Below are 18759 nucleotides of genomic sequence, written 5' to 3'. Positions count from 1 at the left end.
ACGACCATGAAGACTACAACAGATTCAGAACTCGGCTGCCAGACTACTCTTGCATATCAAACAGCGAGACCACATCTCCCCGGCCTTGAAAGCCCTGCATTGGTTACCGGTTGCCAGAAGATCCACGTTCAAGCTGCTTTGTATCACCCACATAGCAATACATGGAATGGGACCGCTCTTCATCAGGAATAAAATCACAAAAAACACATTGAACAAAGGAACCTCCGCTCTAAAGGAGCATCTCGCCTGAAAATCCCACCATACAAGAAAAAAACCATGGGTGGCACTTCCTTCTCTGTTCAAGGAGCCAAACTATGGAACTCTTTACCCCCCAACATAAGGTCCACCGACAACCACCTTATCTTCAGAAAACTACTCAAGATTCAGCTCTTCCCCACAAAAGCACCATACGCAAACAGAAATTAAGAGCATATCCCTCTGTATACAAGCATTTTTTTCACTATAGATACGTACCTATCTTTGTGTATTACTTTGTATAAACATGTAAAATAATTATGTTGTTGAGAGAAAAAATAATAAATAAATAAAAATCATCTTTGGTCTACATGCACATACTTCCATTGTGCATCTATGTACCTTCCATGAACTTAGATATGTGTGTCTGTTACTTTTCTCCTAAAAAAGCATATCCAATGCACTACCCTATTTCTCATCCTGAGCCTCTATCAATATCTTTAATCTACATATACTTACCTCCTTTATGTATCTATATACTTCCAATGTAATTATGGATCTATAGATTTATCACTTTCTTCTAATTTAGCATTTCCAATGCACTACCCTATTTCTCAGCCTATACTTCTTTCAATATATCTTCTTGCCCAACCTTCTGACTCATCTCAAACTTCTTCTACTACCCCTTCCAATGCACTACCTTATCTCTTATCCTATACATCTATCAATATATCCTTTGCATCCACTCTCTCATTTATCCCAAACCCCATAGCACTACTATGATTGCCAAAATAACCCTTTCTAGACTCTCTCCTACTCTACCCCGCCTTGCATTATCTGGCACCTCTTTTACTGTACTGATCCCCTAAAACAAACCTTTCTAAACTCTTCCCTCTGAGTCCTCCGCTCCAAAACTCATTTTTACTCATTGTTGGAAGGCGGTGACCCCAGGGGTCAAGAGGACTCTCCTAACCACCTGGAACCTCCTCTCCCACAATTACTGCCGAGTCTTATCGATGGGGAGTCCCCGCCGGGGAGGACTGATCGTACACACTGTCGACACACCACACTTATGAACGGACACCACACCGTGATTCTTTATCAGAAAGGACTTTATCAAGATTAAATGTAGGGAGCAATACACAGCGATCGAGGGATCGCAAAAGTCTCACAACGAGGGATCGGGGAAGCGGGACAGTCTAAGGAGGCCAGCTGGCACGCCACGCACCCTGCGCACAGTTCTCAATCCTCGAACTGGGGGGTACGAGGGCTGGCGATGGGACTTGCTGTCCTACTCACTTCTGGTTCAAGATGATTGTGAAGGTAGCGTCGATGGTACAGCCGGACCAGAGGGCTCGTCAAGCCTCGACGAGGTCAGCAGGGCTTGGTCAGGAGTACTCCGTCGTACTCATTGGCAGGTGGAGCCGCGACAGCGTCAGCAGGGCTCCGATGGTTCAGGTCTTGCGCTTCGAGAGGGAGCCGCGACAGCGTCAGCAGGGCTCCGATGGTTCCGTTCCGTAGATTTGAGGATGAGCTGCGACGACGTCAGCAGGGCTCAGTGGGTCAGAGTCTGTTCTCTTCAAGGTCAGCCGCGATCAGATCAGCAGGGCTTTCTTGTCCAAGATACAACTGCCGACTAGATGGAAGGCAGGCTGTCTTATAGTACTGGAGCTCTTTGATGTCTGGACCCTCAGAGGCAGGGGGCCAGAGGTCCAAGGGCCAGGCGCCTGATTGTCTGGGCGGTTGGTTCTTTGATGCTTTGGACCATGCGTCCAGGGAATCCCAGACGCCCATCAGGGACTGGAGCCAGCTCACTAGGAGGCCCAAGGTGCAATCGAAACCAGCCCCCAGGGATAGTTCAGAGGTGTGAGGGGAACCAGTTCCTCAGAAGGCGGCCGGAGGTGTGATGGAAGTCTTGGTTTCGGGTACTTGGGGAGTCGTTCACCCCCCGGGCGGATCTGGGCGCGCCGGACGCGCATGCTTAGCTGTAGCCAGGAGTGGCCAGGCTGCCAAAAGGAAAGAATGCGGCCGGCCGGCTGGGGTGGCCAAACATGGAGTCTGATGGTCACGTGCACGGGTGCAGGCACGCGGTCTGGGGATCGTCTCAGGTCCGGGGTAGGAGTATCATGTACAGGGAATGTGGAAGGGAATCAGTTCCACCCGTAGTTCTGGAGCTGCGGAGATCAGCGAGGACCACGCCACGAGGCCGGGTCCAACATGCGTCCCCTCCAGCTGAGAGACGAGGAGAAGTACCCATCCTCTTGGGGGTTCTCTTCGCTGAGGCGGAAGAAGCGGGACAGGCCGTCGGCGTTGGCGTGGTCGGCACCGGGCCTGTGTTCCACAGTAAAATCCATCCCTTGGAGGGAGATGGACCAGCGTAGCAGTTTAGGGTTCTCTCCTCTCATCTGCATGAGCCACCGGAGAGGACGGTGGTCGGTCTGGACCCGGAAGTGGGTCCCGAACAGGTAGGGCCTCAGTTTCTTCAAGGCCCAGACTACTGCGAAAGCCTCTCGTTCGATGGTGCTCCATCTCTGCTCCCGGGGTAGTAGCCACCGGCTGATAAAGGCTACCGGATGATCAATCCCCTGGTCGTCCACTTGGGAGAGCACGGCTCCGATGCCATGTTCGGAGGCGTCGGTCTGGACCACGAACTCTCTGGAGTAGTCAGGGGCCTGTAGTACCGGAGCGGTGCACATGGCCTGTTTCAATTCCTCAAAGGCCTTCTGACAGGCGGGGGTCCAAATAACCTTCTTGGGGTTGGCCTTGGCTGTCAACTCTGTGAGGGGGCCTACAATACTCCCGTACCCCTTGATGAATCTACGGTAGTACCCTGTGAGCCCTAGGAAGGCCCGCACCTCGGTCTGGGTCGTGGGGGTCTCCCAGGCAGTGATCGAGTCTATCTTGGGTTGGAGTGGGGCTACGAGGCCGCTTCCGACCTGGTGTCCTAGGTATACCACGGAGCTTTGTCCAATTTGGCACTTACTAGCTTTAATGGTGAGCCCGGCTCGACGCAGGGCGTCCAACACCTCCCAGAGGTGGTGCAGGTGCTCGGGCATGAGAGCACTGAACACGGCAATGTCGTCGAGATACGCTGCGCTGAAACCTTCCAACCCGGCCAGGACCTGATTGACCAGTCGCTGGAAGGTGGCGGGGGTGTTTTTCATGCCGAAGGGCATAACTCGGAAGTGGAAATGGCCATCCGGAGTGGAAAAAGCAGACCTTTCTTGGGCCCTCTCCGTGAGACCGATCTGCCAGTAGCCACTGGTGAGATCGAAGGTACTGAGCCGACCCTAGGCGGTCAATCAGTTCGTCGGCTCGGGGGATGGGGTGTGCGTCAGTTCGGGTGACTGCGTTGAGTCCGCGGTAGTCTACGCAGAATCTCAGCTCAGGAACGGTACCGGGGGCGGCCGCCTTCGGAACCAGGACCACGGGGCTAGCCCATGGGCTGTCGGAGGCTTCCACCACTCCTAGGTCCAACATTTTGTCGACCTCAGCATTGATGCAGGCTCGGACTCGGTCTGGGACTCGGTAGGCTCTGTGCCGTACCGGAGGGCTGTCCCCGGTGTCCACGTCGCAGACGCACCAGCTGGTGACGCCAGGGGTGAGGGAGAAGAGGTCTGAGAATTGTCCCAGCAAGTGGCGACATTCTTCACACTGCGAGGGAGTGAGGGAGGAGGAGAGGCTCACTCCTTCTACGGAGCCATCTTGATCCTTTGCACACAGGAAGTCGGGTAGAGGGTCTGTTTCCTCTTCCTCTCCGTCGTCGGTGGCAAGGAGTAACCCCAGCTCGGACCGCACAAAATGGGGTTTGAGCCGGTTTATGTGTAACACTTTCAGGGCGTTCCTGGCTGATTTCGTATCAATGAGGTAGGTGACCTGGCTCTTGCGCTCTATCACCTTAAGGGGTCCAGTCCACTTGTCCTGAAAGGCACAAGGTTCTACTGGGGACATAACCCAAACCTGTTGGCCTGGTTGAAACTCGACCAGAGTGGCATTCTGGTCGTACCAGCGTTTCATCTCTTCTTGGCTGGCCTCCAGGTTGGCCTCGGCCAGTTCGCGAAACTTCCGCGTCTGGTTTCGGAGGGCCAGGACGTAGGAGAACACATCGGGGGGTGTGCTCGGGGGGGCTGTCTCCCAGCCTTCCTTGACCAGGCTGAGGGGACCCCGGACGGGGTGCCCATAGAGCAGCTCGAAAGGGCTGAACCCCAAGGATTTCTGGGGTACCTCTTGGTAGGCGAACAGGAGGCAGGGTAGGAGGACGTCCCACTTGCGTCGCAAGGGCTCCTCGAGACCCATGATCATCCCTTTCAGGGTGCGGTTGAACCGCTCAACCACGCCGTTACCCTGGGGATGGTAGGGGGTGGTGAACCAGTATGACACCCCACACTGTTGCCAGAGGGACTTCATGTACCGGGAGATAAAGTTGGTGCCTCGGTCGCTTACCACTTCCCGGGGGACTCCCACCCGGAAGAAGATCCCCAAGAGGGCCCGGCCAACGACCGGGGCCGTCACGGTCTGGAGGGGGATGGCTTCGGGGTATCGGGTGGCGTGATCGACGAGAACCAGAATGAACCGGTGGCCTAAGGAGGTCCGGGGGTCCAGGGGTCCGACGATGTTGATTCCCACCCTTTCGAAGGGGGTACTGACAACGGGGAAGGGCTGGAGGGGAGCCTTACGCTTGCCTCCGCTTTTGCCGCTAGCCTGACACGTGGGGCAGGACTTACAGTGGTGTTCCACATCGGCTCGCATGTGGGGCCTGTAGAAATGGGTCACTATTCGTTGGAAGGTCTTATCTTGGCCCAGATGTCCCGCCAGGGGCACATCGTGGGTCAGGTTGAGGAGGAGTCCGCGGAAACGTAGGGGTACCACCAGCACGCGGGCTGAGCCTAGTTCAGCGGTCTTCTGTTCACTGTACAGTAGGCCATTTTCCCAGTAAATGTAATGGGAGCCGGACTGGTCTCCAGCAGCCTGGGCTGCGGCCTGTCGCCAGAGCCCCTCTAGGGCAGGGCAGGAGGTCTGCTCTTGGCAGAACTCGTCTCGGGACGGTCCTCCCTCTTGGCGCCACTGGGCCAACTCGGGGAGATCTGCTAGGGTCGGGACTGGTTCGACAGCGGTTCCGAGGGGACCTTCGTCGGATGCGTTTTCTTCGATGGGGGGCTGGTCGAGGACCGTGGGGTGCTCGCCACCCTCGGGGACATCAGGGGCTGAGCTGGGGAACTCGGGCTCTTCGTTCCCGGGGTTGGACAATCTGGCGGTCATGGCTCGGGTGCTCACACAGGCCCATTGGGGCAGTCCTAGCATTGCTAAATGGGTCCTCCTCTCTACCTCTTTCCACAGGGAACTCTCTAAGTCATTCCCCAGGAGGCAGTCTACAGGCATGTCCGTGCGGACCGCTACCCGCAGATCGCCCGAAACTCCCTCCGACTCAAACGGGACCTGTGCTATCCTGCAGGTGCGGACGGAATTATCGGCTGCTATCACCCTACAGGAGGTGTGGGGGATGATCATGGACTCAGGAACTAGCGTGTACCTAACAGACGTGATGCTGGCTCCTGTGTCTCGAAGGGCTCCTATGCTGCGCCCGTTAACCTTCACTGTTTGGCGGTACTTGTCTGTGTTGTCGGTCAGGTAATCTCCTGGGATCATCTCGCTATTCCCCAGGGAGGCTAAGACCATGGCTGCGGGCTCCCACTCCCCCTGTTCTTCTATCTCTTCCTCTTCTAAGGCCACTGAGGATATCTGTCTAGTGGAGGGGCCAGCGGGAGTGGATTTCGGTGTCATGAGACATCGGGGGTCACCGGCATAGTGCCCGGGTTGCTGACACTTGAAGCACGTGGAGCTGGGGTGGAGCCCCAGGGGTCCTGCACTTGGGGCGGCTCTCGTCGCGGGAGGGGAGCGTGGGGTCTGGTTTCTGGGGGGACTACGCTGGGGCCCTGACTGGGAACCTTGGTGCTTGCCCCGACCTCCTCCCCCCCCTCGCTGGCGGGAAGATCCTTGGTCGTTCCGTGGGGGGTCTCCCCCGGGCCCCTTCTGGACTCGGGTGGCCACCCATCGATCGGCTTCCACAGCCAATTTCCGTGGGTTGGCGAGCTTGCTGTCCAGGAGATGTTGTCTTAGTTCCACAAAGCAATTGGCGGACAGGTGCTCGTAAGCCACTAGGTCGACTAGGCCTTCGAAGGTGGTCACATTGCTGCCCTTGATCCACCCATCTAGGGCCCGGGTGTAGTAGTTCACATAGTCTACCCAGGTAGTGCCCGGAATCTTTTTGCACTCCCTAAACCGCTGGCGATACATCTCCGGCGTGAGGCCGTAGCGAAATAGGAGAGCGTCTTTCATGAGGGGGTAGGTGTTCATGTGTGCGGACGGTAGGTCCAGCAGGGTGTCTCTCCCCTCGCTGAGGAAGCGGCTCCACAGGCCGGTCCCCCAGTCCTTCTCGGGGACCCGGTGAGCGGACATGGCCACCTCGTATGCTTTGAACTACTGCTGGATGTCGTCCCCTTTGTAAAATTCCTTTACAACGTCCTTGGGGATATGCACCTTCGGTTCTTTGGGGACCACCTGCTCTCCAAGTCCCGGTGATTTGGTTGCTTCTTTTCTGGCTTTCAATTCGAGTTCTTTGAGGCTGCGCTCGTGCTGAAGTTTCCGACCGTCATGCTCCCTCTGGAGCTTCTTCTCCTCTAGCTCTCCCTGGAGCCGCAACTGCTCCACCGCCAACTTCTTTTCTGCGAGTTTGAGTTCGCCCTCCAATTTGAGGCGCGCCAGTTCAAGCTCATGGCTTCGGTCACATTCTCGATCGGCCATCTCCTCCGATGACCGATCTCTCCCGGTTGCTGGGCTCCGGGTCTGTTGCTGGATTCTCTCACCGGCCGGTGTACCGGGTTCGGTCTGTGGCCTCCCTCCCTCGTCTTCGATCGGGGGAAGAGGTGCTCCGGACTCTACCCAAGCGGTTAGCGCTTTCTGGAAATCTTCCTTAGTACTTAGTCCGGTACGGGGGATACTCAATTCTCTGCAGAACTGCTTCAGCTCTCTATGTGTGTAGTCTTCCAGGAGGTCCTTGTCGAAGGTTGTCTTTAAACCAGATTCTGTAGTCGTCATTGTTGCTCTTCTTTTCTTGTATGTTTGCTGCGTGTGAGTTCAGGTAGTGTGTCAGTGGTACAATCTTTAGACGTAGGTTCGTATCGCGTCGCTGCCACCAATGTTGGAAGGCGGTGACCCCAGGGGTCAAGAGGACTCTCCTAACCACCTGGAACCTCCTCTCCCACAATCACTGCCGAGTCTTATCGAGGGGGAGTCCCCGCCGGGGGAGGACTGATCGTACACACTGTCGACACACCACACTTATGAACGGACACCACACCGTGATTCTTTATCAGAAAGGACTTTATCAAGATTTAAAGTAGGGAGCAATACACAGCAATCGAGGGATCGCAAAAGTCTCGCAACGAGGGATCGGGGAAGCGGGACAGTCTTAGGAGGCCAGCTGGCACGCCACGCACCCTGCGCACAGTTCTCAATCCTCGAACTGGGGGGTACGGGGGCTGGCAATGGGACTTGCTGTCCTACTCACTTCTGGTTCAAGATGATTGTGAAGGTAGCATCGATGGTCCAGCCGGACCAGAGGGCTCGTCAAGCCGCAACGAGGTCAGCAGGGCTTGGTCAGGAGTACTCAGTCGTACTCATCGGCAGGTGGAGCCGCGACAGCGTCAGCAGAGCTCCGATGGTTCAGGTCTTGCTCTCGAGAGGGAGCGGCGACAGCGTCAGCAGGGCTCCAATGGTTCAGGTCTTGCGCTTCGAGAGGGAGCCGCGACAGCGTCAGCAGGGCTCCGATGGTTCAGTTCCGTAGATTCGAGGATGAGCCGCGGCGACGTCAGCAGGGCTCAGTGGGTCAGAGTCTGTTCTCCTCAAGGTCAGCCGCGATCAGATCAGGAGGGCTTTCTTGTCCAAGATACAACTGCCGACTAGATGGAAGGCAGGCTGTCTTATAGTACTGGAGCTCTTTGATGTCCGGACCCTCAGAGGCAGGGGACCGGAGGTCCGAGGGCCAGGCGCCTGATTGTCTTGGCGGTTGGTTCTTTGATGCTTTGGACCATGCGTCCAGGGAATCCCAGACGCCCATCAGGGCCTGGAGCCAGCTCACTAGGAGGCCCAAGGTGCAATCGAAACCAGCCCTCGGGGATAGTTCAGAGGTGTGAGGGGAACCAGTTCCTCGGAAGGGGGCCGGAGGTGTGATGGAAGTCTTGGTTTCGGGTACTTGGGGAGTCGTTCACCCCCCGGGCGGATCTGGGCGCGCCGGACGCGCACACTTAGCTGTAGCCAGGAGTGGCCAGGGCTGCCGAAAGGAAAGAAGGCGGCCGGCCGGCTGGGGTGGCCAAACATGGAGTCTGATGGTCACGTGCACGGGTGCAGGCACGCGGTCTGGGGATCGTCTCAGGTCCGGGGTAGGAGTATCATGCACAGTTCTGGGTGGAAGGGAATCAGTTCCACCCGTAGTTCTGGAGCTGCGGAGATCAGCGAGGACCACGCCACGAGGCCAGGTGCAACACTCACCCAAAAGCCTCCTCCTACTGGTAAGACGTAAAAAAAAAAATCCTTCGTTCTTTTATCCCTCCACTATCCTTTTCAATCGAAATTAACAGGCTAACATGTTCACTTCTCAAATTCCATATTAAACCATACTAATATACTACCCAAATAAGTGAATAACATATCCACTACTCAAATTACTTCATATTTTTTTTACTATACTAATTTTCAACAGTAATCCTTTAAGGGCTCTGGAGTGGCGTGCTACTCGCCAGAAAAGCGCTTCAACACCCATCAGGGGTAACAAGTGCTATATGAATGCAAATCTTTCCCTTTTATCCCTCAGCTAACCATCTCACTCCAAGTAAATGACTAATTTCCACCACTGAAATTACTTCATATTTCACCATATTAATTCACCACTAATCCTTTGTAGGCTTCCTGAATAGCGTGCGTCAACAAGTTCTATATAAATACAAACCTTTGTCCTCCTCTATCCTTCTGCTATCATTCCCAATCCAATTAACTGACTAACCTATCCACCACTTAAAATGTACTTGCATGTTTCCCTATACTAATTCAACACTAATCCTCTATGGCTCCCGGAGTAGCGTGCTACTTGTTGAAAAAGCGCTTTGACGCCTCGTCCGAGGTAGTAAGCGCTATATAAATGCAATTACAATACAATACATTACCTGGCTTAGTGCTTAAGGTTTTGGAATTTTACTTTGAAGGTCAAGATCTCGTTAAAAAGTAAACAGCCAAGAGTTTAAAAGTTCTAATGAGGCCTCATCAAATGTTTTCTTGTGGTGAGGAACGTGTTTGTGCAATGTATGGCATTTATTGCCAGATCTGCCTACTATAAAATATCTCTATAAGTACAGTACTTGGTCCCCGGCTGTCTTGGATAGATCAGTAACACTGTGGTCTGGAACAAGCGGTCATCAGTTGGTGTGTGAGACTAGGCTCACTAATTATCGAAATTACTGTGATTATCACGAATCTTAACTAAAAATTAAGTTTATTGACTTCAAAAAGGCCCAGTCTGGAAAGCCAGTACGCGGTGAAGTACGAGTTGGCTGTCTGGGATGCTGGAAACAAATTACACACGCAAACTATATTAATGTATGAACAATAATCAAAGCATTTCTAAATCAAAAACTATAATTTTTGCATTTACTGTAACTTTCCAAAAAGACTTTTGCATTAACATCAGAGATTTTAATTTGAGTTCTTGTACCCAACATTCTAACCTTTTTGGGCGATTACACTTAAACGCAATCAAGGGTCTTACCCTTGATATATGAGCCTATGAGATAGCAAGGATAATAATTACTCTCTTTGACTCATCTATTGTACTTTGGAACTAAAACGCACTGGGATACTTTGTCTTTCTCATGTTTCTAACACACTGTATTTCCAATCTTTAGTCGAAATGATAAATTGCAATTTGGCGTGCAACGTTTATCTGATTTTTTTGCATTCCATGTTTCATTGTAGGGAACCACACTTATGTTTGCCACCTGTTCTGTTCAGTGTAGAGTACTCGTCACTGATAGAAATGGCATTGGGCTGCTCTGTCTTCCATAAACGATGAAAACAAATTCCCCATGTCCCGCTTCCTCACATTTTGGCAACACCAATATTTCAGACCGCTCCCTATAATTTTACCCCAAAAGACAGTGATTAGCTTTACCAATGCTTGTTCTCTGATGGTGGCTGCATGCCAAGGAGAAACAAGTCCCTTTTATTGTTTCCTCTTTTCAAAAGGGAGAATTTAAAATAGTTTTGACCAACAGCCCCTTTTTAAGGTTTTGTTCACATGTTTCTTTTATAAAGAATTATTTTAAATATTTTAATCCTACAGTTATTTTTACATAAACAGCTCTTTCTAAATAAAGATATAATTACATGCTTTATGAGCTATAGGCTTCTGTTTTAATGAGTATACATGGGAGGCATACACTAATCGGTGTTTATTAACATCAATGAAGATCCCATGATAGAGAAATAATTGATGCTATTCAGATGTTCTATAACACAAGCTGGTAGTCCAAGCCTGCCTCTTGAGCTGGAATGCCAGCACAACTGAAAATAGAGGCACGTAGAGAGACAAAGTAATAGCCCTCTATAGCCATACTTTAAAGTAACTGAATGTTTTTAAAAGTTTCTGCCCATTATAACATTAAATCCTTTTAAGTACATTTATTAAAACTATTTCTATGCCCATGCCAGCGAGCGTGACTGTGCCACGCCGCACTCATGTTGCTGAAGGATTTGATAACTTACAGAAGCATACAAGACCGGAGGCAAAAGTACTGGTGTTATTGGAGATGCAAATCTAGGGAATAGAATAACAAACTGTGTGGGCGTTCACCAGACAAATATGATACTGTCATGCATAGCCGGCCCTTTTTCGGAAAGTGCCGCGGTGGTCAAAGCACCAGAAGAATATCTGTCAGAAACCCATTGGCTTCCCCAGCTCCGAGGCAGGGACCGGCAGATTGTCCCGTTTTTGCCAAACTCGCAATTACACTCCTAATGTATTGAAGGTCCCTTGTTAACAGTGCAGATTGCCTATTGCCTATAATAATCGGAACACTTCTAATCATGTAAATTCATCTATAACAGAATTCTTCTATGATACGGATATTAAGATAACATAACTGTCTTTGCAAAGAGATTATACTAACCTTTGCGTTAAACTCCGCAAGGAAATCAAAATGCTTTTTTAGGTCCGTGGCAAGAATTGCTTCAATGACCAAGAATCGAAATCGCTTAAACTCTACATGATCGAGGTTATTAAGAAAATTGTACTCTGGTTGAGACAGAAAAAGATTCCATGCAGAAGCAGCGTGATGATTTTCCAGGACGGATCTGTCATTGTACAGCACAGCCTTTCAGAAAAAGAAAAAAAACATGTTTTAAAAAGTAAACAGAAAACCAGACATTTATTAGAAGAACAAGTTACTTACCTTTGATAATGATGTAACTGTAAGAGATATGTAGTTATAGATTCCTTACCTTTAGAAATACCCCCAATCGTCAGACTGGATCCGGAGAATTTTTTCATAGAAGGACCCCTGATTTTCGGTAGGTGGCATCGGTAGTCTCAGTGTATGTTGTCGGCGTTGTGGTCGCCATGATGACGTTGCAGTGTCTACTTAGACACCGCCCCTGTGCGCCGACAGCAGTTCTGACACGACTTTTCACACCAGAAGCGCAGAGCCATGCAAGACACTGAACACTGGTGCAAAAAACTAGGGCCCTGTAAGGGAGTCCCTATGTCTAGAAGTCAATTCGCAGAACAGGGAGGATGGGTGGGGCAGTGAGGAATCTCTAACTAATATATGTCTCTTACAGATACATTGTTACCAAAAGTAACAAACTTGTTCATCTGAAAGAGACTATTAGTTATAGATTCCTCACCTTAGAAAAGATACCCCAGCAATACCAACCTCGGAGGGGGGTCTGCCAACTAAGTTCACACCAGGATGTCCTAGAGAACAGAACAGCCAAAAATGCACTCTCTCTGGACTAGTCTGTCCAGTCAGTAATGCTTGGTAGACGTGTGCAAGGATGCCCACGTGACTGCCTGGCAGATGTCAACCAGCGTAACTCCACAACCCAAAGCAGTAGTGGCTGCTGTTGCCCTGGTAGAGTGGGCGGATAGTCCTACCCGAGGTTCCTTTTTTGCCAAAGAATAGCAGATCTTAATGCATAAGACAACCCATCGAGAGATGGTACGTTTGTGCACTGCCTGACCTTTCTTGGTGTCCACATAACCCACGAAGACTTGAACGACCGCCCGGAAGTCTGTAGTGCGGTCAAGGTATTAGGGCAGCGCACGTTTTGGGTCCAGACAATGGAGTATCTCTTCCTCTTTGGAAGGGTGCGGAGGCAGGAAGGAGGGCAATGAGATGGTCTAAACTATGTGGAAAGAGGTAACCACTTTGGGTAGAAAAGAGGGCCGTACGAAGAACCACTTTGCCCGGATGGACAGCAAGAAAGGGAGGTTTAGAAGATAAAGCCTGAAGCTCACTCACCCTGCGAGCAGAGGTGATGGCAAGCAAGAAAGCAGTCTTCAAAGTAAGGAGACGAAGAGGACAATTATGTAGTGGCCCAAAGGGAGCACACATAAGATAAATGAGGACAAGATTCAAGCCCCACTGGGGCATTAGTTAAGGATAAGGAGGAAAGGGATGAGTAATGCCCTTCCGAAATCTGTTAAACTGGGACTTGAAAAGAGAAGGCTGATCAAGAAGCCAAAAAGGCTGAAAGATAGCCTTTAAGAGAGCCCAGAACAGAGCCCTGCTGGGCGAAAGAGAATGAAAAGGAGAACCTCTGAAAGAGGGGCAGAAAGGGGATTCACAGCTGTGCTGTGCACAATGCCACACATTTGTTCCATCTACAGGCGTATACCGGTATAGTGGAGGGGCGCCTGGCTCCCAAGATAACATTACAGACTTCGGGAGAAGGGTTGAAAGCGGTCAACTGTCGCTTCTCAATCTCAAAGAAATGATGTAGAAGGCTGAACAGGTTTGGTGGACAACCGTCCCTTGCTGTTGCGATAGAAGATCCTCCCGAAGAGGCAGTCTGATCAGAGGATCGATGGATATGCTCAAGAGCTCGGGGTACCAGACTTTTCGTGCCCAGTCGGGAGCCACAAGAATGACTCGGTCGTGCTTGATCTTCGTCAGCACTCTAGGTAGAAGTGGTATAGGCGGAAAGGAGTACAGCAGGCCGCAATTCCACTCGCGAAGATAGCCATCGCAGAGAGAATGCTGCTGTGGAAACTCCAACGCGCAGAACTGCTGACATTGCACGCTCTCTTCGGCGGTGAATAGATCTAACCAAGGCTCTCCCCACTGCCGAGAGCGACCTTGCACCACCTTCGAGTTTAAACGCCATTCATTATCCATCATGTACCGGAGGCTGAGGTCGTCCGCCCTGGCGTTCAGGGAACCCGTCATCTGTTGAACCACAAGGGTCATGCTCCATGTCCAAAGGTGAATAGCCTCTTGACATAGGGTCCAGGCCCTCACCCCGCCTTGTTTGCTGCAGTACTACATGGTGGTGTTGTTGGTTAACTCCTGCACTACTCTTATTCTGACAGAAGGACGGAATGCCTTAAGTGCAAGACTGTTGGACCTGGCCCTCTTGGCAGGGTCATCCCTAAACTTTTTGCCTTCCTCCAATACTCTCTCTGACCTGTTTTTGTTGCTTTAATGACTCTGGGCACTTTACCACTGCTGACCAGTGCTAAAGTGCATATGCTCTCCCTATATAAAGTGTAACTGTGTTTGGTATAGCTGATTGGTTCCTTGGATTTACTGTCAGTCCCCAGTAAGGTGCACTAGGAGTGCCAGGGCTTGAAAATACCAATACTGCTAGTGGGCCTGCAGCGCTGGTTGCGCCACCCACAGAAGCAGCCTTGTAAAAAATGTGTCTAGGGTCTGCCATTGCAGAACCTGTGTGCAGTCTGGTACTGTCATGCTGGCTGGGCAAGTGCACACACTTGCCAGCCCCTAAACCTTCCCGTAACTTCATATTAGTCACCCCTATGGTAGGCCCTAGGGCAGGGTGCATTGTAAGTGTAAGGTAGGACAAGCCCTGATGAGTGTGGCATGTCCTAATAGTGAATTACAGCCAAATTCGTTTTCACTATTGTAAGGCTACCTGCTCCCTTTTAGGCCAGATGGGCTGCTGGAATTATTACACTCTATAATCCCAGCAGGCTCAGGGAGCATGGTAGAAAATAATGTTTAGTATGCCTGAACTCAGAATAATAAAATACTTCTTTTAGTAAAATTTATTTTAATATCCTGTGTTTGCAAATGCTACTTTTAGAAAGTTAGCATTTGCTTGCCTAACCATTTCAGCCCGCCTCTGCAGTATGTGTATCTGACTGTCTGGGATGTGTGAGTGACAGGGCTGGGGGATGACAGGTGGTGAATGGAAGGATTACACCTTAGTGGGAGGTGGGAGTTTCCCTGGACAATGCATCAGGCTGTGCTCTGCCACTACAATGCTGGCTCCGCCCCCCTGGGGAGCGACTGATGACTCAGCCTGCACCTGGCCCAGGAAGGGCGAAGCCCCATCATCAAGGTACTCCTGGCTGCCCCTGTCCACACAATGCTGGCTCCACCTCCTGTGAAGCGTCTGATGTGCCTGCCCCTCACACTGAAAGCAGAAGCCAGATTGCACCCAACAAAGTACTCAGAGACTGAAAGTGGCTATGCAAAGGCCCCCCTGGCCTGTCAGAACAAAAGAAATACAGTATAAAAGTAGGAGCCCTGCTCCTTGTAAATTAGAATCCTGTTTTACCACAAAGGACCTCTACCCGACTAGAAGGAGAAGAGACGCTGGAAGGACTGGCCTGCTGCTTGCCTTGCTGAGAAAGGAGAGGAGAAGACTTGCTGAAGAAAGACTTTGCTGCTTTGTGCTCTAAACATTCTCCAAGGGCCTGATTGAGCTTGCCCCGTGAACTGGACCCCAGGACTAGTGGGTCCTTGGTGCTTTGGCTCGTCCTGACATTCGAGCCGTGTGTGCATCCCGCTGGAGCCAGACTGCGCCCCTCATCGCCCCTCCTAGGGCTGTGGCACTCGGGAGCTTGCCTGCCTTTGTCCTGACCGGAGTCGCTCTCTGCCCCCAGGCTTGGCTTCCTGCTCCTCTGCCCCTTGCCTGTTACTGGAAGCCCTGAAGCGCTCTCCCCCCTCCGGCCGGAATTCCCTCTGCCGATTGCGATCTACGCCGGGTCCACAGCTGCACAGTCCGTGCCCTGTGACCCCGCTTTGCACCCCAGAGACTCGTCAGGCCGCGCCGCCCCCGCTGAGACCCCCGCACCGTCGTGTCAAGGGTCGCGGGCCGTGCCTGCCAGATTGCCCACACCCGCTGACGTCAGGATCCCAAGTGCTCCCCGGACCGAGTCGCGCTGCCTGTGCCGACTCGGCCCAACCCCCATCAACAAAGAAGTGTTTGTGTGCTTTTGAAGTCACCTCGGGCTAGGGGCCCGCAACGTTTGTCTTTCCCTTTATTGCCGCTCCTGCCTACAAGTGCCAAGGTACTGTCAATATCCCCCGCAGTGCGAGCCGTTCCTTTCACCAGACTCGCACCGCTCTGCTCTGTGTGCCTGCCTGCAGCCAAAGAGCGCGCTCCAGCCCCTCCCGCTGGAATCCTTGGAAGGCCGAGAAGTCGCCGAGTGCCCGGAGCCCCCACGGGTGAGTGAAAGCTGAATGCTTCGTCTGCACTCCCCGTCAGGGACTCCGAGCCTCCCCCTGCCGCCCGTGCTGCTCCCGGAGCCCTCCTGCACCGCTGGGCCGGCCCGCCTCTAACTCTGTCCTCGAGCCGAGAGGAAGAGCTGGGACCAGCACAGGCGTGCTCATGCCCGATGCGTGAGAGTTGGTAGGGGCCGGGTCAGTTTCACCGCGAAGAGGCAGGAGAGGCGCTGCAAGGCACGCCGAAGGCCGGGGAGAGTCCCAAAGCCCCAGAACGGAGAGAGGCTTTCTTTTAAAAGGCAAAGACACCGAGAGAACGTTGAGGAGCTGACTTTAAAAGAGGAACCATTCTGAAGTGCAACTAAAAGAACTATTGTTGGAACATTTAAGTTAGGAAATCCATAACAGAAGCGCATTAACAAAGAAATCTCCATTTGAACTGAAACTAAGAAAGTTTGCCTATTTACAATCTGTGATGCTACAAAAACGTTATTTGGTCTTGTGATAAGTCTGACCTAAGAGAGATATATATTTTACATAAAGAAGCGTATTTTTATATACTCACAGCCTGGTGTCCATTTGTGGGGGGATTGGTGTATTTTACTGTGTGTGTGATTACAAATGCTTAACTAACTAACGCCTGAAGAATAGCCTTGGCTGCTCACGCCACGCACCTAGAGGGTGAGCAAGGGTAATTCTAAGGGGTCATCCTTCGCCCTGACTTAGAGGAGAGGGTCCCTGCTTGTCACAAGTGCATACTTGCGCCAACCAGAGACCCCCAATTCTAACAAAGACTAATCGCCCAGGAGCTCCAGAAGGTTGATGTTGAACCCAGACCCTGCCGGAGACCAGAGGCCTCCGATCTCCTCCTCTCCCTTGAGGCCGCCCCATCCCAGGAGTAATGCAATCATCACCACTGAGAACTCCGGTTGCGGAAGGGAGAGGGATCTGCAATTGACCCAATTCCAGTTCGTGAGCCACCACTGCAGCTGACTTGCAGTCCCCTCCGAGATCAGGATGACATCGGAAAGATTTGCCTGATGCTGCGCCCATTGGAACTTCAGGTCCCACTGTAGAGCAGGCATATGCCATCTGGCATGATCTACCAGCAGGATGCAGGAGGCCCAGCAGCGTTAGGGTTATTCTCACCGAAATCCGGGATAGAGGCTTAAACATTGGTATTATAGCCCAAATATCCCAGGCTCGCTGCTCGAGAGGATAAGCCCGAAACTGTACTGCATCCAGAACTGCGATGAAAAGGTGCTTCTCAAAGGGAATGAGGTGTGACTTCTGCACATTGATAGTGGACCCCAGTGAATGCAGGAGGTCTGCTGTAGTCTGGAGGTGGGAGACGACAGCCTGGGGTGAGCCCGCCTTCAACAGTCATCAAGATAGGGTAAGACTGGAAACGCTGATCTGCGCAGATGAGCTGCGACCATCGCCATCACTTTCGTGAACACCCAAGGGGCGCTGGTAAGGCCAAAGGGGAGCACAGTAAACTGAAAACGTGGCCATAAGTAACACCCGTGGGCAGGCAAGACGGGGATATGGAAATAAGCATCCTGCAAGTCCAACGCTACCATTCAGTCTCCAGGGTTGAGGGCAATAAAGACCGGATCCAAGGTTAACATTTTGAACTTCTCCTACCGGAGGAAGCGGTTGACATCCCTAAGGTCTAAGATAGGACGCAGGCCTTTGCCCTTCTTGGGTACTGTAGGACTAGGCCTTTTTGGTTAACGTTCCCTAAACATTTTGCTTTCCCCCTAGACCGTTTTCCTGACATAGAATAGCCAACTTGGATGCTGTGGGTACTCGCCACTGCTGATCAGTGACAAAGTACCAGAGTTCCCGGTTTAAAATGTAATGGTGATTGGTTGGCCGTGATTGGAATGGTTGCTTTACTAGTAAAAGTCCCTAGTGATGTGCACTGTGTGTGCAAGGGCTAGTAATGCAAGGGCGCACAGAGAAGGCAACTCTGACCTTCAGTGTAGGCCCCGCACGCAGAATGCTAAGTTAGCATGTAGTCCTGACAAGTGCAACCACTTGTCAATCAATAAATCAATCATAGCATTGGGGGGCGTGGGGGGGAGCTGCTACTGTTTGAAGAGCCAGGTCTTGAGAAGTCGCCTGAAGGTTAGAAGGTCTTCGGTCTCCCGCAGGAGGATGTTCCATGTCTTGACGGTGAGGTGGGAGAATGATCTGCCGCCAGCGGTCACTCTTCGGATGCGGGGGACGGGGCGAGGCTGGCGGAGCTGGCGGGTGGGGGTGTAGAGGCTGAGTCGGCTGTTGAGGTACGCTGGTCTGGTGTTGTGGAGTGCCTTGTGTGCGTGGGTGAGGAGTTTGAAGGTTATCCTCTTGTTGATGGGGAGCCAGTGCAGGCCTCTCAGGTGGGGTGTGATGTGGCTGCGGCGAGGGATGTTGAGGATCAGGCGTGCGGAGGCGCTCTGGATGTGTTGGAGCCATTTCAGGAGTTTGGCCGGGGCTTCTACGTAGAGTCAGTTTCCGTAGTCCAGTCTACTGCTGACGAGGGCCTGGGTGACCATCCTTCTCGTTTCGGTGGGGATCCACTTGAAGATCCTGCGAAGCATGCAGAGGGTGTTGAAGCAGGAGGAGGAGACTGCATTGACCTGCTTTGTCATGGAAAGGGTAGAATCGAGGATGACCACTAAGTTGCGTGTGTGGTCGGTAGGTGTAGGGGGTGCTCCTAGTGCAGTTGGCCACCAGGAGTCGTCCCAGGCCGAGGGGGTGTATCAGAGGATGAGGACCTGCGTCCTGTCCGAGTTCAGCTTCAGTCGGCTGTTTATCATTCAGTCAGCGACGGCCT

General features: G+C 52.0%; 1 protein-coding gene across 1 annotated transcript in view; it reads right to left on the bottom strand.

The window, feature by feature from the left end:
- Positions 1–18759, bottom strand: part of PDE3B (phosphodiesterase 3B) — a 1395287-nt gene that overhangs the window by 201164 nt on the left and 1175364 nt on the right. The window contains exon 14 of the mRNA XM_086956022.1: positions 11412–11615. Within this exon, the coding sequence (XP_086812148.1) occupies positions 11412–11615 (204 nt within the window). The remainder of the gene's footprint in view (positions 1–11411; positions 11616–18759) is intronic.

This window comes from Lissotriton vulgaris, chromosome 2_1, assembly GCF_964263255.1.
Source record: "Lissotriton vulgaris chromosome 2_1, aLisVul1.2, whole genome shotgun sequence".
In the NCBI taxonomy this organism is placed as follows: domain Eukaryota; kingdom Metazoa; phylum Chordata; class Amphibia; order Caudata; family Salamandridae; genus Lissotriton; species Lissotriton vulgaris.
This window is presented reverse-complemented; position numbering and strand designations above follow the sequence as displayed.